At 30.9% G+C, this 24,880-nt stretch overlaps 2 protein-coding genes across 4 annotated transcripts in view; both read right to left on the bottom strand.

Moving 5' to 3' along the window:
* Positions 1-239: 239 nt before the first annotated feature.
* LOC129966615 (ribosome quality control complex subunit NEMF-like) lies at positions 240-3,920 on the bottom strand. The gene has a single exon (XM_056081114.1). The coding sequence runs from the start codon at positions 3,741-3,743 to the stop codon at positions 792-794; it is 2,952 nt and encodes a 983-aa protein (XP_055937089.1). The 5' UTR covers positions 3,744-3,920; the 3' UTR covers positions 240-791.
* A 14,030-nt stretch (positions 3,921-17,950) lies between these two features.
* LOC129967043 (Na(+)/citrate cotransporter-like) overlaps positions 17,951-24,880 on the bottom strand; it is a 102,076-nt gene continuing 95,146 nt past the window's right edge. For all 3 annotated transcript variants that reach the window (XM_056081682.1, XM_056081680.1, XM_056081681.1), the window contains exons 11-13: positions 21,152-21,313; positions 20,214-20,351; positions 17,951-19,010 (exon numbers count right to left, since the gene is read on the bottom strand). In XM_056081682.1, coding sequence (XP_055937657.1) covers positions 18,882-19,010; positions 20,214-20,351; positions 21,152-21,313 — 429 coding nt within the window. In that variant the 3' untranslated portion in view covers positions 17,951-18,881. The remainder of the gene's footprint in view (positions 19,011-20,213; positions 20,352-21,151; positions 21,314-24,880) is intronic.

Here is a 24,880-nt window from a genome sequence, read left to right as displayed (position 1 = left end):
AGAATATATATCATTAGATTACTTATTAAATTTTGAAAAAATGTAAAAATGCATAGGAAATTATAGCACAATATATAATAATATAAAGTTCCTGCTCTTGTATATAACTCCAGCTTATTTTATAATTTTGACAAAGAACTAACTACCACAAATAATAATAATAATGAGTCAAATATAATAGAATGGAAAATTATAAACCATCATAAAATTTACTTTTATTTACCTTCAATTCTAAACAATGGATTGTCATAAAAAATGTGAACAAAAAGTAAGAGTATTGTACAGAAAAATAACTCAGCAAAATATGAGGAAAAATATAATTTTTGTTAACATTATAAAACATTCTTCATATCCTAAATTATGTATATCAAGGAAAATGCATATTGTTATACATTACTTATTTAAGCTACATTTTTCAAATCAGCACCAGTTTCATCACATATTGTCTAAATTTGCCTATTTCAAATCAAATCATGACAAAATATATATTAAAATAATTTGATATATTGATTAATATTTTATTGACACTAAGCAATTACTAATTCAATAAAACTGAATATAAAACTGCAAGAAAAAAATTATTGATATTTAACTGCTACAAAAGAAAGCAAGAAAGTTGATATATAGAACAGTTTATATATATATATATGAAATGTAACATGTATATATTTGACATACAAAATAATTTCCCCTTATTAAGAGATAAAGATTCTTATTAATAGATAAAGTCTCACACCTTATATGAAAATTTGAAAGACATGATTTTAAAAATAAAATTAATTATCAAATAATTATTTAACTTTTTTATAGCTAGCTGTGGATATTTTAATTTTTCCTGGAAGATTTCGAGAAATATCTTGATCTTTTATGCTTCTCAACAGATCTTTTTCTCTTTGTGTTGCTGTTTTTTCATGCAGAAAAATTTGCAGGGCAGTTTTAGCAGCTTTTCCCCTTCGGCTACTACCAGGAATAATTTTAACTTTATATTTGTAAGACAGCATGGAAGAATAAGGACCACAAACAGGAACAGCATATAATAATGTATCATCTGGAATAGGGCATCCAGTTAAAGAGTTCAGCAATTGCAATTCTTCAGAAAGTTGAGTTTCATCATCTTCATCAGATAATTCTGCATCGACTTCTTGAACAGGTTGAGATGGTGGATCATTTTTAATATCAACAATTGGACTGTTAGCTTTCAAAATAGTATCCTCTTCTAAGATTTCAATAAATTGCAAATTTTTCTTAGGGTTTTTCGTTTGATTTGTTTGAGGTTTTGAATCATTATTAGATTTTTTGTTTTTACCTTTTTTCTCCTCTTTGCTTTGACCTGCAGATGCCAAAATTTTCATCCTTAACTCTCTTTCCTCTTCATCTTGATATTTGTATTTTTCTTTAATTTTCTTCATTTTTCCACGCTGGCCTCTTTTTGGGGCTGTCTGTTTATCTTTGGCAACACTATTTTGGTTGCTTTTTTCTTCAGTATCTACTTTTGGGGGAACTTTCTTCTTATGTTGTTGGATAATAACCTTGTTTTTATTATCTTTAATTTGCTCTCTTGAATTTTGAGTTTCTAATTTCGGTTTTTCAGATAAAACATCTAATTTAACCTCAGTATCTGGAAAATTGATGGTTTCAGTGTTTAATGATACTTCAGAATTAGATGCCACATTCTTTAAATCCTCTTCCTCTTTTAGCGGAATGATTTCTTTTTCAATACTTTCATTTTTATTTGAAGAGTTATCTGAACTACTGCTTTGATCTGATTCTTCACCATCAGAATTATCTGCAACTTCATCATTCATTTCTTCATTTGGTTCAAATTTAGCATCTTCTGATTTCTCACACCTTTCATTTAAGTGATTTTTTACACTTTCTTCATCAAGTTTAAATATAAAACCAAATCCCATAATTAAATATGCTGGAGGTAAGTAGTTCTTTTTACCTCTGATCATGAAACTACCAGTTGTCAGATACTCACCAGAAGGAGCCGTTTTTGAAACTTGATTAGAGTAAACCCACCATGCACTAGTTACTATTTTAGCATCCCAAGCTGTACTGTTACAAACGGCCATAGTACCAGCTTCATTTAAAGTTTTCGGTGGCACATCTGTACCTTTAGGATTTTTTATGATCACACTGCTAGCACCATGCAAATCAGCATGAACATACAAATCGTTAGCTTTCATGTAGCGTTTAACAAGCAGTTCATTTTGTTGAACATCTCGACCAGCTATAACTAAATAATTCTCAGAACTAATAAACCACAGAAATTTTTCAAACCACATTACTTTTCGAGCTTTAGTAATGCTAGTTGTGACAGCTACTTCTTTTAATGCTTGTTTAGTTTTCTTCTCAGCATTTTTAAAAGCTTTTTCTGATGACTCAATAGTCTTTTGTTCTTTCTTGGCATGAGCTCTTTTCTTGTCATAATATTTACGAGCATTGGCATATGCAGAAAAATCCAAATCAATGTCAACCAACATAGGCTTTACCTCCTCTTCATCATCACTGTCAATGTGTGGATTGGAAAGTAACATAGTGAAATGATTTATATCCAGTTTTAATTTTTTAATAGCTTTTGCAACAGGGTCACCTTCAACTTGAGCTTCTTTGATAATGTCCTGAATGTCAGACCAGCTGATTTGGTTAGCAATAGCACTTCTAATTACCAAAAGAGCTTTATCAACCAATTCTAAATTCATCTCAATTAACTGAGCTCTTTTGGTATCTTCTTCCTGACTCTCAAGTAATTTCTGTAATCGCTTTTCATGGTCTTTCTTCACATTTTCCAACTTTTTTAAGGCTTCTTTCTCCTTTTGAAAAGCCTTCAAATCAATCTTCTGGCCCTCCATATTTGAAAAATATTGATCCACAGCTTTATCAAAGGATGGATAGTGAGTATATTTCTGATCTTGATATTGATGAAAGAGAAATGGATGAAATTCAATATTAGTAATAATTTCTTTCCCATCTTTATTGTTTTTTTCCACTTTATGAATCACATAACCTTCGGGTAGTTTTGCAATTTCTTTCATTAAGCCATTGGCCTCCTCTAAACATAAAAACAACCTATTAATGTCGGCAGGCACTTTAAAATGCTTATTCACAGCACAATTTTTAGGAAATCCATTCTTCTGTAAGACATGATCTAACAATGCAGGTCCAAATGCCACTAGTGGCATTAAAATTTTTTTCAAATTGTCTCCATCTTTTGCATTATTTAAAGCGCTAGATATTTCATCCCGTTTGAAACTGTCAACACTTGAAAGGGCTTTATCAATTGGATATTTTTCTCGTACAATAAGTTTCACATCTTCATTGCCAGACGTTCTTGGTCTCAATATATTCAATATTGTGAATTCAAAATCAGTCAGTACTATATTGCCTCTATCATACAACTCCAAAATAATATGATACGCTGCATCGTTAACTCCGAATTGTAAATCAACGATACGATCATTTCCCAGCTGACGGATATTTTCTAATCTTTTATTTTTGATGTGCTTTCTCAATTTCATTGAAAAGCCAGATGGTGATGGATTTTTTGGCCATTCGAATTCTGTAGTATGTATTCGCATACCTGATTCTAAAAGTATTACGATTTTTTCCTCATATCTATTTAAACGAATCAAATAAGTTTTGTTATCCACATCATAAATTTGGTTGACTCGCATACCAAGGTATTTCTGAAGTTCATTTACTTCAGCAACAATATCAATCGTGCTGAATCTAGTTTTCATTTTTATGCTTGAATGATTAAATCCACAATTTCCTCTCAATGATTATTATCATATAAAGAAGTTTTTCTGTCAAAGAATTTTCGTACTTACATATCGCTAGCCGATACTTCACAACTTTATTTTTTTTTACTCCTTATCAAAATACATATTTCTTCAGTTCAGTTGTGAAACTGTGGTTGAATTTAGTTTCCAACTATGCTTGAGCTACATCATATTAGAGAAAAAATTTCGATTTTAAGTCTTCCAATCTTTTAAAACAAAGGTTAATCGAAAAAACTGCTCACTAGTCATCTTTTAAAAAAAAAAATATTGCAAACAGATTTTTATCAAAATTATTCTAATATTCTAAAGTCTTTTCTAAGATGTGTCGCAATGACCAGAGTGGTGAAATGCTAAAAAATAAAATACACTAATTTTCTTACATTACGAAAAATATAATCATTTTGGGATAAATATCATAATTTAGTGATAATAACGAGAAGATCCTAAGCAAACATCATCTTTCGAAATTTCTGTGCCTCAGTTGCGAAGACAAGTTAAACGTATGTAAAGACGTCACCTCCAGTACATAGGTGATGTTAAAGGCCACAAGAAACATGCATGTGTATATAATAAGCTGTGGTTTATAATAAGCTATGTATGATCCTAATCCAAAGATTTATTTTTAAAATTGGCATGTGCATAGTATTATTCCAGTTTTCAGCCGTAGGGCAATGCACAGTCGCCAACAAAAAGGAAAGGGGCGTGTACTTTTATTAATCAAACATGTATTATCACATCTTCATAAATCGTTATCCATTGAAGTGGCTTAAAAGGCGGGTTTGTTAAGATAAAAAGGCTAATTATATTATTTAATTTTCAAAGTTGATTAGTATCTTTATTACCAATTTTTTTTTTTTTTTTTTCTGCTCAGTCTATCACTTATTATAAAATAATCCTCCAAATAAAGTTGTGTTAAAGTTAATAATATAATAAAGTTATTATTTTGATAAAAATTTCGACAGTTATGAGGTTTAAACTGCTCCCAAAGTAAATGAATCAAAAAAATTTTTGCGATACCTCAGAAACTATTATATATTTCTCTTTCTTCCTTTTTTTTTCCCCTTATTAAAAAACATAATTTTTACTATGAAAAGTCATGAAATAAATTCATCAATAAAAACAACAATTAATATATATATATATATATATATATATATATATATATATATATATATATATATTACAAACTTTTAAATACGACTATGTGAAAAAAGTAGACTGTTACGAGCGCCTTTGGCTAAAAACTAATTTTAACTTTAATCATACTAGAGCTATAACTTGCTTTTACAACTCTAAAATCAGAATTAACTGCGCGCGAAACCAATGTATGTTTTTGTATATGGCAACTAAATATAAATATAGCATGTAAATAGAATTGTAATTTAGATAGATAATAAAATGGAGTCAGATTAAAAACGAGTGGATTATTTCACATTACGATCCCACATCTTTGAATCTTATTAGCGGAGAAACGACTGAATGAAATGAAATTCAGGTAGAGTCTCAACATTGTGGTGAACCCGGACGTGATTGCTAAAAATACGGTACGTCTGTTTTTATTTGCAATAAGAATTAAGTAGTGAAATAAAAATGGAGATGTCCGTTAAGAAGCGAAGACCTATTAGATCTAACTTTACGAAAACGTATAATGTTTTAATTGAAAGATTAAAGGTCGATGAACCTCAGGAAAAAGAGATTAAATCACTTTTCGGCAATTTGGAACGAATTTATTCGGATTTGGCCAAATTAGATAATGAAATATGTAGTTTTCTTCTGGAAAATTCTGATACCGAAAAGTATGAAGATGAGTATATGAAAATCGAAGAATACAGCACAAAAATGATTGAAGCGAAAGTAAATGTGGACATATATTTGACTAAACTTTCTTACGCTGAAAAGGAAAGCGTTGGTTCTGTTTCTCCTAGAATTAAACGAAAACTTAAGTTACCTAAAATAGAACTCGTTAAATTTAACGGTGAAATTAAGAATTGGCTGGCTTTCTGGAGTCAATTTAAGCGTATTCATGATGATGATAAATTAGAAAATGAAGACAAATTTCAATATTTGATCCAATGTGTAAGTGAAGGAACTAGAGCTCGGGAAATTATAGACAGTTATCCTCCAACAAATGCGAATTATTGCAAGGCAATAGAAAGTTTAAAATCGCGTTTCGGAAAGGATGAGTTGCTTATTGAATACTACGTTCGTGAGCTACTAAAATTAGTTATAATAAATGCTTCAGAAGCTAAAAGGAAATTAAGCACGTCGCAAATTTATGATAAATTAGAAACTTACTTAAGAGCTCTAGAATCAATTGGTTTAACATCAGACAAGTATTCAGCAATGCTTTTCCCCCTGGTGGAATCCTGCATACCTGAAGATATATTCAGGGTATGGCTGCGTAATCCAATTATAATAGCAAATCATGACCCGGAAAGCAATGCTTATTCAGAAAAACTGAAAAACTTATTACTCTTTCTGAAAACAGAAATAGAAGGTGAGGAAAGAATTCGCTTAGCGAAATCAGGATTTGCACCTAAGGTGTGTAATGAGAGGAATTCTGATTCTGTGGCTACTGCTACAGATTTGTTTTCAGGAGGTACAGAAAAAAGAAAACATAATACCATCTGCGTTTTTTGTGAAAAACCTCACGAAAGCAAAGAATGTTACTATGCCAAAAAATTTGATTTTGAAAAGAAACAAAAGATTTTGAAAAATAAAAAATGCTGCTTCACTTGTTTAAAGCCTGGCCATAGGTCAAGAATTTGCAAGTCAAATGTACAGTGCCTGCTTTGTAATAAGAGGCATTGGACTTTGATGTGTCCAGATCTGCCAACAAACAAACCAAAAGTCAAAACACCTGAGGTGGAAGAGAATCTAAATGTCAATTTATCCAATCAGTGTGCTGCTGAAGAAGTTCTCCTTCAAACATTGCAAGTTAATATTAAAGCAGAAGGAAAAACACGCAGAGTACGAGCTCTTATTGACAGTGGTTCGCAGCGATCGTACTTATTAGAGAAAACAATTAAAGAAATGAATCTGAGGCCCATTGAAGTTAAAAATATCATACATTCGGTATTTGGTGGATCTACGTTAGAAAAACAAGATCATGGACTATATGAAATAACCCTTCAGAATTTGAATACGGGATTCACTTACGATATGCAAGTCCTCGATCAACCAATTATATGCGGAAAAATACCTCGGATCCACAAAGGAAATTGGCAAAAGGAGTTGAAGAAAAAGAATATAATACTCTCCGATCAAGGCAAAGATTGTCCGGACATTGAATTGCTGATAGGAGCTGACTTTTGCGGACAGTTATTCTCAGGAAATATATATGCTCTGAAATGTGGATTAGTAGCATATGAAACAAAATTAGGCTGGCTGATCATGGGTAAAGTTTTTGGAGGAAAAGAGGAAAATACTTCCGCTCAACTGGTGACTTCAATGCTAATACAAAATAGCTCTATCGCTGATCTTTGGAAATTAGAAACTTTAGGTATTATGGATCCAGTTGAAACTAAATCTAAAGAAGAAATGAAAAGAAACGCAATGGATCATTTTATGAAAGCAGTGGATAGAGATGAAAATGGCAGATACATAGTTAAGCTACCTTGGATAGAAGCAAAAGAAATTCTACAAGACAATAGATCCACAGCTGAACAACGTTGTATCCGTACTTCACAAAAGTTAAAAGATGAAAAGAAATATGCAGAATATGAGGCTGTTTTTGAAGAATGGCTTGAGGAAAATATAATAGAGAAAGTGCCCAAAATAGAGGAAGGAAATCCAAGTTATTATTTGCCGCACCGAGGTGTTTTTAAGGAAAACTCATCAACCAAAGTACGTCCAGTGTTTGACGCTTCTTGTCGAGTTAAGAAAGTTCCGTCCTTAAATGACTGTCTGGAAAAGGGACCAAATTTAATAGAGCAAATTCCACCCATTTTAAGAAAATTCAGACAAAATAACATTGGGGTAATTTCTGATATTAAAAAAGCCTTTCTTCAAATCTCAATTGCAAAAGAGGATCAAGATGTTTTGCGATTTCTTTGGTGGAAAGATTACGAAACAAGAAAATTTGAGATACTTCGTCACCGCCGTCTTGTTTTTGGCCTCACTTGTAGTCCTTTCCTCTTGGCAGCGGTTTTGATGAATCATCTAGAGGAAAGTAAAGAGTGCTTTCCTGAAACCTCCGAAATATTGAAGAATTCCTTTTATGTAGATAACTGTGTGACATCCGTGCGCAATGAAGATGATCTTACCCGATTCATTCAAGAAGCAAAGCTGTTGCTTTCCAAGGCTTGTTTTGATCTTCGAGGTTGGGAATATACAAGGGACCTAAGTCGGGACGAGCCAACTGTTCCAACCTCAGTACTTGGACTGTTATGGAATACAAATGAAGATTTCCTTTTCTGTGATTTACAAAATACAGAATTTAATTTTGATGTTTGCAGTAAAAGAAATATTCTGTCAACGTCTCAAAAGATATTTGATCCACTTGGATTTTTATGTCCTGTGACAATATGTTTAAAACTCTTAGTGCAAAATATTTGGAAAAGAAACTTAGGGTGGGATGAAATTCTACCAGATGACATTCAGAAAAAATTCAAAACTTTGATTGTTGATTTGAAATTGCTGTCTGAAGTTAAGATCCCTAGATGTGTAAAGATCAATGGCTGCACCGAAGGACTAAGTCTTCATACCTTTTGTGATGCCAGCAAAGTTGCATACAGTACTGTCGTATTTTTGAGAAATACCTTGGGAGAGGAAGTCAAAATATATTTTATAGAGGCAAAAAGTAGAGTAGCACCTTTAAAGGTTATTACAATACCTCGTCTAGAATTACTAGCATGCTGCATTGGAGCTAGGTTAACTTCAGATATTAAAAATTCTATGTCTTTGAGAGACGTACCTACTTTTTATTGGACAGATTCTTCTGTTGCTCTTCATTGGATTCAAAAAGAAGATCATTGGGGTACGTTCGTGAATAACAGAGTAGAAGAAATAAGAAGTCTTTCTTCAAAGGATGCTTGGAAGCATCTCCCAGGCACTTGCAATCCTGCTGATCTCCCTTCCCGTGGTTGTTCAATCCAAGGATTTTTGAAATCGAGATGGTGGGAGGGTCCACAGTGGTTGAAACTTCCAGAAGAAGAATGGCCAGCGACAGACTCTGAATACAATTTTGAAGAGGTTTTCCGGGAAAGGAAAAAGAGGGTCGTAACTTTAGTCAACTCTACAGATCTGAATAAATCCTGGTATTTGTACAAGTTCTCAAGATATTCCAAAATTGTGCGAATGATAGCATGGATGCTACGATTTGTACAAAATTGCCGAAATCCAATTAACAAGATGAAAGATCTTTTAACTGTTGCAGAACTAGATGCCGCCGAAAGAAAGGTGATACAAATCGTGCAACAAGAAACCTTTAATAACGAAGATGCAAGATCAAAACTTAAATCACTCTGTGTGTTTAATGATTCTGATGGACTAATTAGATTGAAAACTAAAATTACTAGACGAGATGATGAAGAAAATTTTAGATACCCTCTAGTATTGCCTTGTAAGCACCCATTAGTGGAGAGATTGATTTTCGAACATCATTTGATCTCTTCCCATGCTGGAGTTCAAGTTGTCCTAACAGATATCCGTCAAAAATTTTGGATTCTGCAGGGCCGAAAAACTGTCCAGAAAGTGCTCTCAAGGTGTATAAGATGCAAAAGATATACGAGCAAGAAAATTGAATCAATTCCTGCGCCACTACCGGAAGATAGTGTACGGGAAGCCTTGATATTCGAAGTCACTGGAGTGGATTTAGCAGGGCCGCTTCATTTAAAGGATGGGAAAAAGGCCTGGATCTTGCTTTTTACTTGCGCTGTATATAGGGCCATTCATTTGGAATTAATACAGAGTCTTTCAACTAATGGATTCCTTCTAGGTTTTAGAAGATTCGTCGCAAGACGAGGGCGACCTAGGACTATATACAGCGATAACGGAACAAATTTTACTGGAACAAATAATTTGATGGGTTCTCTTGATTGGGACAAGATTGTCAATGAAGCCTCCGTCTTAAGAATTCAGTGGAAATTTAACCCCCCAACAGCTGCTTGGTGGGGCGGATTTTTTGAGAGCATGATTAAGATGGTGAAGAAGCTTTTAAGAAGAGTTTTAGGAAAGGCATCGCTTCATTACGAAGAAATGTTCACTATTCTTTGTGACGTAGAAGCCAACATCAATTCTAGACCTTTGAATTATCTATCGGAAGATCCGAATGATTTAATTCCACTGACTCCCTCAATGTTCATTCAAGAGACTACAAAGGTAGGAGTTCCCGATTTGGATACTTTGGATAAAGTAAATATCTCCAAACGATATCAGTATCAACAAAAATTACGAGAGGACTTGAGGAAAAGATTTCGAAAAGAATATCTAAGCTTGTTAATCCAGAAGAAGCCAAAAGGAAAGGAATCTAGACAAGTGCAAGTGGGAGATATTGTTATAATTGAAAGTGATATCAAAAAGCGACTAGACTGGCCTTTGGGATTGGTAATCGAAGTGTTTCCTGGGAAAGATGGCTGCATCCGAGTAGTGAAGCTAAAAACAGCGAGTGGGGAACTTGTGCGTCCAGTGCAACGTTTATACCCCTTGGAATTAGACCATGACGATCCTGTGGGTGCGAGAAAAAACGAACCGGTTGCTTCGTATGAAGAAATCGAAATCCCGAGCTCGGAAAATAACGACTATGAAACAAAAACTAGAAGTGGAAGAAAAGTGGTTAAACCTTCACGTTTTAACTAACTTTTAAACTTTATTATGTACTTTTCAAATATGTGCATTTCATGTTTTGATTTCTAAATATTTTGAATGCAATATTTTGTTAATTTTGATTTTGTAACCTCCTGATTTAAAAATCAAAAGGTGGGAGGATGTTACGAGCGCCTTTGGCTAAAAACTAATTTTAACTTTAATCATACTAGAGCTATAACTTGCTTTTACAACTCTAAAATCAGAATTAACTGCGCGCGAAACCAATGTATGTTTTTGTATATGGCAACTAAATATAAATATAGCATGTAAATAGAATTGTAATTTAGATAGATAATAAAATGGAGTCAGATTAAAAACGAGTGGATTATTTCACATTACGATCCCACATCTTTGAATCTTATTAGCGGAGAAACGACTGAATGAAATGAAATTCAGGTAGAGTCTCAACATAGACGGTAATATAGTAACTTTTTTACATTTCGAATTATTTCCGTATTAGACGATTTTATAATTTCCTGTCTTGGCAAATATTATATATATACAATGAATTAATGTAAAATATTTTTTCGTATTAGAAGAAAAAAATAATTATGTTCCTGGATTGATATTTTTAATAAATCATTTATATTTTCTTATCTTCTTTCTCTGTTAAAAATTAATTGTTAATGGTTGTTTACGCAAATAATGCACATTTATGAAATTTTAAATGTAATTTAAGATCAGTCCTATAGTTGAAATAATTCAGATTTCGTTTGACTTAATACTTCAAATAAGGGTAATAAGCACTGTTTTATTTTTAAATGACAGTAAAAAATATTTACAATTTTTTTTTATATTGAAAAGCATTTTATAATCAAGGTATTAAACATAATGCTATTTTATATTAAGATTTTCTGCAAGTTGAAATTACTAACTTATCTGTTCTTTAAAGGCTATTTTATATTTTCCTTCAATATGCAAATTAATATGGTGTCAAAGCAATTTAATCATTGGATGAAAGTTAATTAATAATCAACCAATTACTATAAAGGTAGAAGTTAATAAAATTTATCTTCGCTTTTTCTGTAGCGTCTCTCTCCTGCGTCTCTCAGCCAGCCACACATTCTTATTGAATTTCTCGTATTGTTAAAAAAATACCCTTATTCATTCATCACGAATGAATTAAGCCAATTATCGTCAATAAATTGCCAATCCTTCACTGTTAACTAAAAGATACCGTTTTAGATCCATCTCTGATATATTTTTACTCTATAAATCCATCCACATTCTAAGATTTTTGAATTATCTAGTGGATCAACCAAAATTCAAACATTATGATCATTTATAACTTTCACATCGGATTCCATTGCTTCCTCTTCAAATTTTCATCCTGGGACTTTTTTGGAAAACCTCGGACTATTTTAGTAATTCTAAGCTATAAATTTAATTGCGAAAAATATTTGTTTCATCATTAGATAATAATTCACTACAATTATCATTCAGATTTTCATCTTGAGAATCATAATTTTGATCTTGGTTAAATGAAAACTTATAGGGTTCAAATTTAAGATTTTCTTTATCACAATATTTAATATCATTAAATGATTTTAACTTAGGTTTTCATGGCGGGGTGGGGGTAATTTTTTTTAATTTCTTGTTTTTCATAGAGAATCATAATTTTGATCTTGGTTAAATGAAAACTTATAGGGTTCAAATTTAAGATTTTCTTTATCACAATATTTAATATCATTAAATGATTTTAACTTAGGTTTTCATGGCGGGGTGGGGGTAATTTTTTTTAATTTCTTGTTTTTCATAATTTTTTTTGACACTTCAAATTACCACGTAATTTTTAGAATTACATCCAATAGGTTTGCTTAACTATTTAAATATCTACGAATTCGTAAGTTTGAAGTGCTCAGCAAAGATATTTTGTATCATTTATTAATGTTTGTTAATAGATATCTCATATAATCTCAATAACTCTCCTCTACTTAAATACCATACTTGATAACCTTCGATTTTTTTACCACATATCTTATCATTATTCCTGCATTTGCTTTCGGTTATAATTTGTTACGTCTTATTGTTATGCACAAAAATGCTTAAGTAATGGACGATACCCAAACCAAAATTTCAATTAGAGTTTTATTTCCTGTATGTTAATAAAACTCGTCTATTTTTAATATGCTCAAACGCAAGTAGAATTTCCGCCAAAAAGGTTAAGATTTTAATTAATGATTTTGCAATCTTAAGACTGTTCTATTAAGTCTTTCTGCTATGCCATTTTATTAAGAGAATTACAGAAGTTCGTTCCATTTTAATGCTTAAAGCAGAAAGTAATTGCTCAAAGGCTACTACAAAATTTTAATCCATTGTTAGTATCACACATTTTAATTCTATATAATTTTCTCTCATATCTATTATAGATGATTTTTGAAACAATACAATATTTCAGATTTCCTTTTATATAAACATCAATTTTAAATCCAAAATCCTCAATACCATATAAAGATTTCAGATTTCTACTTAATTATTTTATGAGAGCAGGATCCAAAATTTTCATATAATCACATTTAAGCATTTGGAAAAATAATCATTTTATTATTTTTCTAAATTACTTTAAAACCATCTATATCTAAATTTGTTCCTGCGCTTAAATCACGGTGCATATTTGGAGCATAATACACATTATTTAATTTAATTTGGATATTTCTATTGCTACATAAGCACAATATTACCTGTACAATCTGCCTGAGATGTAATTCTTTTCTTTCATCAATATTATTTTTTCGGTTACATGACCAAAAGTTGAGACCAGTTTCAATTGTTACAGAAGTATAATGCAGCTGTTGCCACTCCTAATAAGTTTTATATTTCCTGTTTGCTTTCATTTTAGATTTCGCGTTGCATCTTATTCCTACTTGAGATCTGGCAAACCAGTTTTGAATTTAAGTAAAATTATGTTTTGTTTATTTTAAGAAAAGGTTATATTAAATGTGCATTTCTCTGATGTACGGATCATTTGATCCATTTCAATCTACTTCATCTGCAAATACTCTGATCAATTTCTACCATCTGTATGTAAATAGCCCCATGAAACTCTGTCATGTGTTGCGCAAAAATAAATTGATTCTAAAATGAAAGTAGAGTTCTGAATCATAACAGCGGCTGTATTGCCAATAATGCTACTCTTAATTTTGTATTGTTAAGCAGCGTTCATACGAGATCAACTACTGCACGCAATAGAACATAGTTACCTCAGGAAGATCACGAGACCGTAAGGGTACAATGGCAAAAAATTGGCCAGACGAGACAACTATTTACCATTGTCCTATCAGGGTCACGTGATATTCATGATGTAGACGGGGTCTTCTAATGCGCACAATAGTTGGCCCCGTGTGAACACTGCTTTACACTGGATTTCCCTAGAATTCCCGGTTTTGCTGACAGCTCACTGTAGAAAGCATTTCTTGAATTGCATGGTTTTTGACTTCTCTTGTTTACCTTTTCCTTCAATGCGTGTGCAGTTCTTGGAAAAGATACTTTCTGACGGGAAATTCTCTACATATGACCAGGTATGGAATATCGGAAACATTCCAGGTGAGATGATTTTTCATTAGTGTTTACGGACTCCATTACGACTCAACTTCTAGTTCCGAGCGATTTACTATCTTTGACCTTACTGGAAATCTTTTTTAACGTACAGTGAATAAAAAAAGTTTCCAAGCAGCTTTGACTGTTAATGAAAGTTTAATTTTCAACACAAAATATTTTGTCAGGAAAATGAAAATTGGTTTAATATAATTTCATTTGTTATTTATGAATATTATATACGAAAAACCATAGAGGAAATTAAATACGTAAATTGAAAGAATCAAAAAATGCCACTAATAAGGAACAAAAAAGTTTCACGGAACAAAAAAAGGTATTTACAAAGTACATGAAAGATCATTTTCATGCAAACCAATTTGCATTTAATGATCGGTAGGCCTTCCTTTGGCCATTGTCACTTCCAGCAAATGTTGGGGCCCACAAGTTTTTTTTGTTGTTGTTTCTGGATAAATATTGCTCCAAGTGTTTTGAATGGCCCTTTGGAGTTCAACTTTGTTCTTTGTGTCACATTTTTTTTTTCGTCCACGACTGATTTCTTCCCATAAATGTTCTATAGGGATTAAACAGGGAGACTGGGGAGGGCTATAAAACTGTTGTTTAACATGATAGAGACATTACTCTTGACAAATCTTGGAGGTGTGCTTAGGATAGGTTGTCCTGTTAAAAAGTAAAGTCAGATCCAAGAGACAGTTTTTCTGCATTAGTTTAAAGGTTTTATTTTAGAATGTCAAGACACATGTACCTATCCGTATTTCCTTCTGTAGAACATACATTTTCGACACTAGCAGCACTCATACACCCCCATACCATGTTCCCGCTAACACCATGCTTCACAGTTCCACATAAATTCTTAATTAACATCTGCTGCTTTGGTTTACTCCAGACCATAACTCGACCATCTGACCCACGAATATTAAATTTTGATTCATTATTAAGGACAGATTCCCAAAACGACAGAGGCTTGCTTATATGCTTCTTTGCAAACTCGAGAAGCTTTTTTCTGTTGCAGAGACTTATAACAGGCTTCTTACGGGCCGCACGTTTATTATAACCTTTTATTTAATGACGTTTCTCACCATTTCACGTGCGACTTTAATTTGTAATAAACCATTAAATCAGTTGCAAGTTGTGGTATCCTAATCCTCGGGATTATGTTGCACTTTACACATTATACTTCTTTCATGCAAGCGATTTAACTTCGGAGGTCTTCCGGATCGATCTCTGTTCTCACATGTTTACAGCTCACGGTATCTTTCAATAATATACAGCACTGTAGACTTTGGTTTGTTACTGATTTCACTGATTTTTTTCATAGATAATCCATCTTTTCGTAACCGAATCACTAACTCTCGAACAGTTTTCTGGTCGTCTTTCTTCGGTTTTAAGACATCAGCTACAAAATGGAATTAAACAACTGTTGCTATGTCGTGTTTATTACTCTGACAAACCATTACACTTCGAATATTTACTGCGGGTCAGTAGTAAAACATGTCAGGAAGAATCTGCATATTGCGTACGGAAACTTCTTTTTGCATGACACTTCGTCCTTTATTTGAAATTGCAAAAAGACTTGCTGTGTTTTGTTCAAAAGAGAAATTTACTATGAAATTTCCTTTTAAAGACTGTTTATTAACCATATATAAATAGTTTACAAAGATAAAAAGCAAAGATTAGAAATTATGCTAGTTTATTTGTTAGTTTTCCATACGGAAACCTCTTTTACGCACTGTATGTATTCGCAACATTCTTATTAAGTATTCGCAATATTTTATTTTATGTTTTATGTATATTTTATGTTTCATATTTTATGTTCATATTTATGTTTTATGTTTTTTGTTGAATTCTGACATATTTATTAGTTAACTGAAATTTTATATAATTGATTGTAAATTCGTCTTTGTTAAGTCCGTATAAAATTTGCACAAGATTATAATAATCTCGAGGTAATTTTCTAATAAGCTGAAAACAAAAATACTTTTTTGTAATTCGAACACAGAGTTTTTCATGAATGAACCTTTTTTTCCCCGATTGAAATTGATTGCATTTCCCCTTTAAACTTTTTCTAACTGTACTATAAGAATAGAAAGATTTCGTATAAACATCCCGTAGCATCATATATTATACAAGATTATTTTTTTTAAGATAAAAAAAATCAATGTGTTTATTGAGCTTTAATATCCAGTTTTGAAGTTGGTAAAAGTGAAAAAAAAAAAAAAAAAAAAAAAAAAAAAAGCCTACTTGGCCGTTGCTGAGGTTACATCTGTAATTTCACAACCTTGAAACGTATGCCATTTATGCTTCACTTATCTCGCTATACATGTAATATTAATTTTTTATTATTTTAGTCTTCTTTAAAAGATTACGCTTATTCTTCATTGAATAGTTGTGCATCAAATCTCTTACCATATTTCTTTTTTCAGAAAATATGCGCTAAAATAAATAATTAAAGGATTCACTGTAGTATTTAGTATCTTGTGTTTAGTATCTTGATTTTTTTTAAAACGTTGTTTATAAAATAGTTTGCTATCTGTAAATTGCGACATGATGAAAAAATAGTTCAAATAGCTCTGCTGGTCTGCCCGTTGGGCCTAGAGTAACTATATTTGATATGCAGTTACTTCTTGGGTAGTAGGTTAGTTAAAATATTACAAAAAAGTATCTTACAATGTTTTAATTAAAAAGTTAATCGAAACTTAAACTTTTTTTCAGTAACTTCAAAGCATATTATTGCACAAAAGAAATTTTACGACACTTATAGAAATAAACTTTCAATAAAACTAATTTAATTTCTATACAATTTTTTCACTTTCATTATAATACATTTTCTAAGTATATCTTACAACAAAGCTTTTGATTTAGTTGCTGCATTTATACTCGTGGATTGCTACGACATTAAATGGATGCTACGTATGCACGTTATTTCTGTTATATGATTATATATAACATTTAAAAGTAAAGCTACAGAAGAATCAATCGTAAAATATGTTACGATGTTTCGGACTAGAGTCTCGAAACTCATGTATGCTTCCCGGAAGTGCAAGCGCTCACCTTCCGCCTTCTTTACTTAAATAAAACCATACACTTTATACTCACTGATTGAAATAATTAATTTTTTAAATACATAAATTCGCTAGGGGACTTTTCAGTTATGCAATGTAATTAAAAAAAATAATGAAAAGATTTCTTACTCTCTACTAGTATTGTGCATTTTATTTTAAGATTTCAATGCACAATTTATAATATTCAAGTTGATATGTATATATGGAATTTTTTTTACTAACATTGTAAAAATAATTTAATTTCAAAAATATGTTTTATAGCTTACTTTTATATTTTAATAAAAATTAGTTACTTATTCAATTATCTTTTTTTTTTAAGCTTCCATAATGGAAATTTTTTTATTACAATTTTTAGTTTAAAAAATATGAAATCTCTTCCTGCATACATTTCTTTTCTCTTAATTCGAATCTTTGAATAAATCTTTTATTGCAATTTCTTTAGCTTCGAATGAGCCAAGTTTCTTCGTATTCACCGCGACAAAAAAAAAAAAAAAAAAGTTCATATGAAAAAGAATTAAATAACTTTTTTTATTAAAGTTATTTAATTCTTTTATAAAGTTATTGCGATTAAGTAAATTGCAAGTTAACTAAATTAAATAACTTACAAATATTTTTTATCTTGAGATATACGAGTCAAGAATGATACCTAAAATAAGTAGAGAGAAGAAGAAAAAAATGTTGAAACATATTACATAAACACATTAACATAAACATTTTATTAAATAAGTTACAAAAATAGGTGAGTGTTCAAAATTGAGTAAATATTTAAACATCAAAATAGTTAAAGTTTTTACAATGTTATATCTTTAAGAATCATATGCAAATGGTGCTACAAAAACATTCAACATTGCATTAAAAAATAAAACAAAATAAAATATAACAACTTTAGAAAAAGCAATAAAAACAAAAGTTTAAATTCTCAATACCTCTCCCCCCTAAAAAAATTTACATTCCCTCAATATTCCCCCTTAAATATATTCACTTTTAAAAACGAATTAGTTTCTAAAATGCAATTAAAATGTATTTTTTTAAAGTTAGAATTTTTCAATGAAAGATTAACATCAAAGAAATAGCTTTAATATTTGAAAAGTAGAGTTACTCTCCCCTTTTATTACAGTAATTAATAATTGAATAACTTATTCTGGACGAATATTCGCAGTGCGATTCTGTATTCTAAAAGAATTCCAGTTTTAAAACTCGATAATCTTGAAATGAAAATTATTTTCGTTATTTTCTTATTTAATAAGTAGATTTATTTGAATAGGTAAATTTATTGATTACGAAAGTCAATAAAAACAATAAAAAATAAAATGATGTCATCTGAAAGCAAATTATATATTTTGTAAGTTTTTTTAAGTAAAAAAAAAATTGCTTTGATTGATGATATTTACATATGAAAATTTCAATGATTAGTTGATGGAAGGACTTTACAAAAGCTTGAACTTAACTTGGATTACACAAAAGCTCGTATATATTTTTTCTCACAGAAATCCATAAAGGATGGAAGACTTTTGTAGATTATTATTCTTCGATCACGGTATGGAAAATTCATATTCAGTCTCTTTCTTTGGCTTTCTTAATGAGATATGAGGTTTCTTGAATGAATGAAAAGAGCTGTCAATGCTTTTTTCCGATGGAAGTGCTGCAAATCTCTGAAGAATAACTAAGCTCTGCATCAAGTAGTTATGGTGCTGTTCGCCCAAGATGGAAATTCAGCGAAATCGAAAACCACCTTTCCATAAGTACTGATCATCAAGACTTCAATAGCGACGCAAGCAAAGTTCATCAGAATCCCTGGCTTCAGCTGAAAAAAAAGTCTTGTATCAAACGTGGCCTATTTGTAAATAGTTCTCGCTGTGAATAGCTATAATAAAAAGCATCATTAATAAAAAAATAACTATTCAATTAATTATGACGAAACCTTTCTTACTTTTCAGTATTTTTAAGCAAGATTTGAATTGCTTATAATATAAAATATACTTTTATCGTATATCATATTAATTACTAACTTCTGTTTGGCCGAAAATATTAATTTCGTTCTATTTTTAATTTTTTGTGAATAACGACATTTTTTCAATAAAATATTTGTAAGCACTACATTGCATCACACTTTAGTTTAAATAAATGTTATGTTAATAAACTTAAATCTGTTTTGTTTACTTTTAACAAGACACGTAATGTCACATTCGAATTAAAAATTAAGTATTCGAATCATCTGAATATTAATTGTACTAGATTATAAACAGCGTTATAACTTAATTTATTTCTCATGTAAAATAATTAAAAAAAAGCGATTCCAATATTAAACTACTGCTGTTCCTTTTACTTGAATTATACGAGAACATCTAGTAGCTGGTTAGTTCGATTGAAGCATACTGATAAAAAAAATCAAAGAATAAGCAGAATCTTTAAAAGATCATGGATCAATTACTTATATATCAATAAAGCCTTTTAAGACAATATCACAAAAATTTAAAAATAATAATAAAATTAAGAAAGAAAATCGATACATAAACTGAAGCTTCAATGCTCTGCTTTCAACAATGAAAAAGATACCATTTAATATTTACAGAAGCTATGAAAACAATTTAAATGTAATTGTAGCAATGAACAGCATTATTGCAAATTATGCATAAAAATATCCTTACAAAATTGGCGTAATTTAAGAAATCGGTAAGAAATGTTTTAAATTTTAAAATAGTGAAAAAATAATTTTTACCATTGTAATATTTTCGGAAGTTATCGTAGACAAAACACCGAAATTTCGAATAATTTTCAATAAATTAAAAATTTAAAAGACTCGTTTCAAGACGTACTCTCACATTTTCCAAGGCATGCTTGTGGCATTAAATATCTCAAGGTCATACCTTGTAAACAACTAATTCACTCAGACCGACAGACATTCTCTTTTACATTAAGTCAAAGATATAAAAGTTGGGCCACATTGTGACCATAAAGCATTTTTTATTCACGTTCCTCAGTTCATGAAAATGTACACTGTACTTACCATATCCAACGTACTCATTTCACCAGCTTCATAAACTATGGCATTTGGAGGTGTTGCTACGGGCAACATAAAGGCGAAAGAACAGGATATTGTCACAGGAACCATCAGGAACATAGGGTGTATTCTCATAGCAACAGCCTGACAGTAAAGAAAGAGAACAAGTCAAAGCTCCAATAACATGAAACTTCCGTATAAAAATAGAACCACGTGAATAGAAGGCAGGATAATATAACGAAGTTAAATAATTTTTAAACATTAATGAGCGGGAAGCCTAAAAATAAATTATGCAAATTATTTTTGTATCTACATGAAGTGAAGTACATATTTTTAAATGTCACGTATCAATTAACTGTTTGCTATTACAAGGATCATTCAGAAATCAAGATTTTCACTTCACCAGAAGAGAGGTCTGCAAAAGGCATACAATGCAAAAGTACATTGTGGTATGCCTATCCCTAACATTTTTATACGATAAAATAGTTTGAGCTAAATTTCAGGCCATTTTTTTTTTTTTTTCAAATTTCTCAAATAGGAGAAAATTTATATAAGCCATTTTTGCTTCAATGGACTGATTTATTTATCAAAGCAAATTTTTTTACAAAACTTTATTTTTATTCTTTATAGTTAAAATATTACACTATGTTTAACTAATTTAAGTACAATTAAAAGTAAACATTATCGAATTGTACTGATCCGAATAGGTTGATACAATTTAAAAAAATAGAAAATATATAATTAAAATAAAATCCTTTTTAGACAAATAACACAGAATCCTCACTACCCAAGTCATGAAATATCTAAACAATAATGTGATACTTTTGTTTTTCTTACGCATTTCAAAAGCATTTCTGGTTTCAGCGACTCGAAGAGAACAGTTGGGCTTTAAGAGACATGATTATTTTTATGAAATAAGATAAATGAGAGGAAAAAAACCTCACCAATTCAGCGACCACGGGCAGAATGACATTTGCCGTCGCCACATTGCTTGTGAATTCTGTGAGGATAGCAGTCATGATGCAGAGTAGAGAAACCACCGCCAAAGGAGAAGAAATGTTTAACAAGAGAAGCTGCTGTGTCACCCATTTAGACAGCCCAGATTTCTGAAATGAATATATAGGTTCATTTTATTGAATAAATATATTCTTATTAATGCAGAGGTTGACAAATTTCTAAAAATTGCGACTCCCTTTTTAGAAATTTAATCTATAGCAAACCACTTCATCCTCGGTGCATTGAATCTTTAACTGACGAACAGCACACGCTCTTTCCAAAAAAAAGTTTTGTGGGCCGTAAAGGAATTTTTGTGAATAAATAAGTTACCAAACATCCATTGAATACACCGATAATCTGAACATTGTGTTCAATAAAAGATTCAGCACGTTATTGGATTGACGTTCTTTAGTATCAAAGGGCTTGCCGAGTTTCGTGGGCTGATTGTGGTTTCTCTTTTGGCACCTGATCATCGTCATGCAGTATATTGTCATTTCTTCGATTCATCTGTGCACCACAAACTATTTCTTCTATAGTTCTTTCAACTATCTCCCAATTTTCATCGACACCGATTCAGACCTTTTAATATTCTTTAGGAATGTCGGCTGGCTAATCAAGGAATCAGAGTTGTTCTCTTGTTTGGTTCTGATAAAATTTCCAGCATGAACACTCGATTTTCGAAATTTATCACCACAAGCATACTGTTGCTTCCCGGCTATCTTCAAGGCCTTACACACTTTCGGGTAGGCGGGTCGTTGTGGGGCGAACCAAGGCCAAACCTATTGTTGATAACTGCAACCGACGCATTTTCTATGTATAGGGATTGATTGCAATATTGGACCAAAATTTCAATACCGGTATTCGGTATTTTTTAGATTTTAGTACCGGTATTAGAGATTTTAGAAAAAGAAAGAAAACACATTTGTTTCTTTGTTTTATTTGCCAGTTTAATTAGAGAGTGTAAATATCACAAAAATAATTTAACTTATAAATTATAACACTATATAAGGAATCACAAAAAATAAATAAATAAAGGAACACCTTATTTATTTAAATTACAGAAAAGTGTAAATATTACTATTCAGTCTGTGGTACTATTACAAATTTTTGAAAAGTGATCTTAGAAAACATAATGCATCAATTGTACTGTCATTAAGCCTGAAAAGTAATTTTGTGCAAAAATGACCAGCTGCCGAAAACGCTCTTTCGGCATTTACGCTAGTTGGTGGTACTGTTAGCAATGCGCGATATACTTTTTCCAAGTTTTTATCTTTAAATCCCTCATCTGCAAATAAATCGATTTCTCGTTGGGTGGTTTTGGATATAGCTGATTTCTGTATTGTATTTGGGTTCGTTGAAATTTTTTTGATTTATCGCTAATTCTAATTTTTGTTCAAGAGACAATTCATTTTCACCGTCGACATTAGTATCATCATAATCTTCGATAACTGAACCGAATTCTTCTGAATGTGATATGTTTGTGGGTAAAAAAATTTAAGAAAATTTACTATAAACTTAATCAGATTTGAATTGGTTATTTCCTTTTCTTCTTTTTCATTTTCATTTTTAAAATCATTATAACTATGTAAATGCTATAAGACATTTTCTATTTCGGTATGCCTTTCTTCTGTACGATTTTTCAATGTAATATATAATTCTTCAGATAGTGATGTGTGTTGTTATTTCAGTGACTGCAACATGAAATTTATTGTTGCATTAGCTGTTAATAAATTAAAATCTCTCTTACATAATGCTTCAATAGTCAGTTTTATTGGAAGTAGAGCTGATACAGTTCTGGATATTAAGTCGAATTCACTATCTGAAAAATTAATTTACAGGTTTAAGTAGATTATTGCTTTTTGGATTGGATTTCTTAGTTTCAAAAATCGTTCCATCATTAGCAGTAAACTGTTCCAACGTGTTTTAGGATCTAATACTAACATAACATTCTATTTTATTTTCAGTTAGCATATATTTCAGTTATATGTCATTTTTTATAGGGGAACGTTTGAATATCTTAACAATTTTTCGAACTTTATAAATTATAGGAAGCAATTCTTGATGGGTTAATATTTCATCCTCATTAGCAATATCTTCTTCAACAATTACATTGTCATTGTCTTCATTGTCAATATTTCACACTCTCACTCTCTTCTAAGTTGGAAACCGAAGTTTCTATATACGCAGTATTTGGATTCTTCTGTTCTTTATTTTTTTGGTATAATGCATCTTTTACTCCTAATTGAATTCCATGAGCATTGCACAATTCTTGATTTGCACCAATCAACTTTCCAACTTTTTTCATAACTGTTTCTCCATCAGTCGTTATGGATACAATAATCTTCTTTCAGGGATAATCCATGTTTCTCTGATTTAGATTTGAGCAATTAATTAAGCCATTAATTAGCTAATTAATCTCGCCCGTTAGGGAGACATAAAAACAAAAACGTACACTATTTTCCTATGTCGGCGATCCCTGAACATATAGTGGAGACAATTTTAAAAATTTCTAGTAAATACAGAAAAATAGGTATTTAAACTTGTGAATACCGGGATTACAAAATTGTACAAATGGCTCAAAATACCGGTATTCGGTATTCCGGTATTGCAATCCCTATCTATGTATTTAGATACGGGAAATTCGTTCCATACTATTTTGATCAGTAACAACTGATCATTACATACATGATCATTCTAAGCGGCAACTACAGTACTTCATTATTATAAATATTATAGAACCTTGAGATGAGAAAAAATTTGGGAAAAGTTTCTCAAATTCACTATCAGGTGGCGCTTTTCGTATGGAACCACAATTTTACTGAAATTAATAGACTGATAAATAAGTTCTGAAAATTTTAAAACAATGTATTATCATCAAGAATACAAAAGTAAACACAATTTCAAACATACTATGAAGAGAGTGAAAAATGGATTATAAAATTCTGAAATATCAAACTTAATAAGTGTTTAAAAACTGATGTCTTTAGAATAGAATCAATCCACGTTATATCATAGTCACAGCACGAACATAAATAAAAATAGCTTAAAAGGGCTATTTGACTTCTTGTGATACATAGTGCTGGGGAAGACCGGATTAAGCACTGTAGGGGGCTCTTATGCAAAGGAAACTCCTATTCCTATACGCTACCAAAACAAAACAAAAAAAAAATTCATCGATTTTACTTTAATATCTATGTAAGCAATTTTTAAGCAATAAATATTACGACAAACTGAAGTAACTAGGAATTTAATTATGCATCATCTTTAAGAGAATTGGTTTCGTTATCAAGCGAATAAAACGACATAACTCCCCCAAAAATAAAACGACATAAAACTCCCAAACTTTCTTTTAATATTTAAACATTTAATAAAACTTTCACTTTTTACTCAGCCAAGCACAGAAAAAAATTATATTTATCATGCTATTTTTAAAAGAACGCTGTAATAATTTAATAGCATGGAATGGGAAACGGAAATACGTATGGTAAGTATTCCAGTACTTTTCAACTAGAATATTCTATTTAGTTAAATTTCAGTTCAGTTTGTAACAAAACACAGCTTTAAAAGAATCCCGGTGTTATTTTTTCCCCCCCAAGTTTTAATTTCGAACGAATGAAGAAACAAGAGAGTATCAATAATTTTCATAGTACCTTTCACTATTTTTCAAAAATATCTTT

The sequence above is a fragment of the Argiope bruennichi genome, chromosome 4 (assembly GCF_947563725.1).
Source record: "Argiope bruennichi chromosome 4, qqArgBrue1.1, whole genome shotgun sequence".
Lineage (NCBI taxonomy): Eukaryota > Metazoa > Arthropoda > Arachnida > Araneae > Araneidae > Argiope > Argiope bruennichi.
This window is presented reverse-complemented; position numbering and strand designations above follow the sequence as displayed.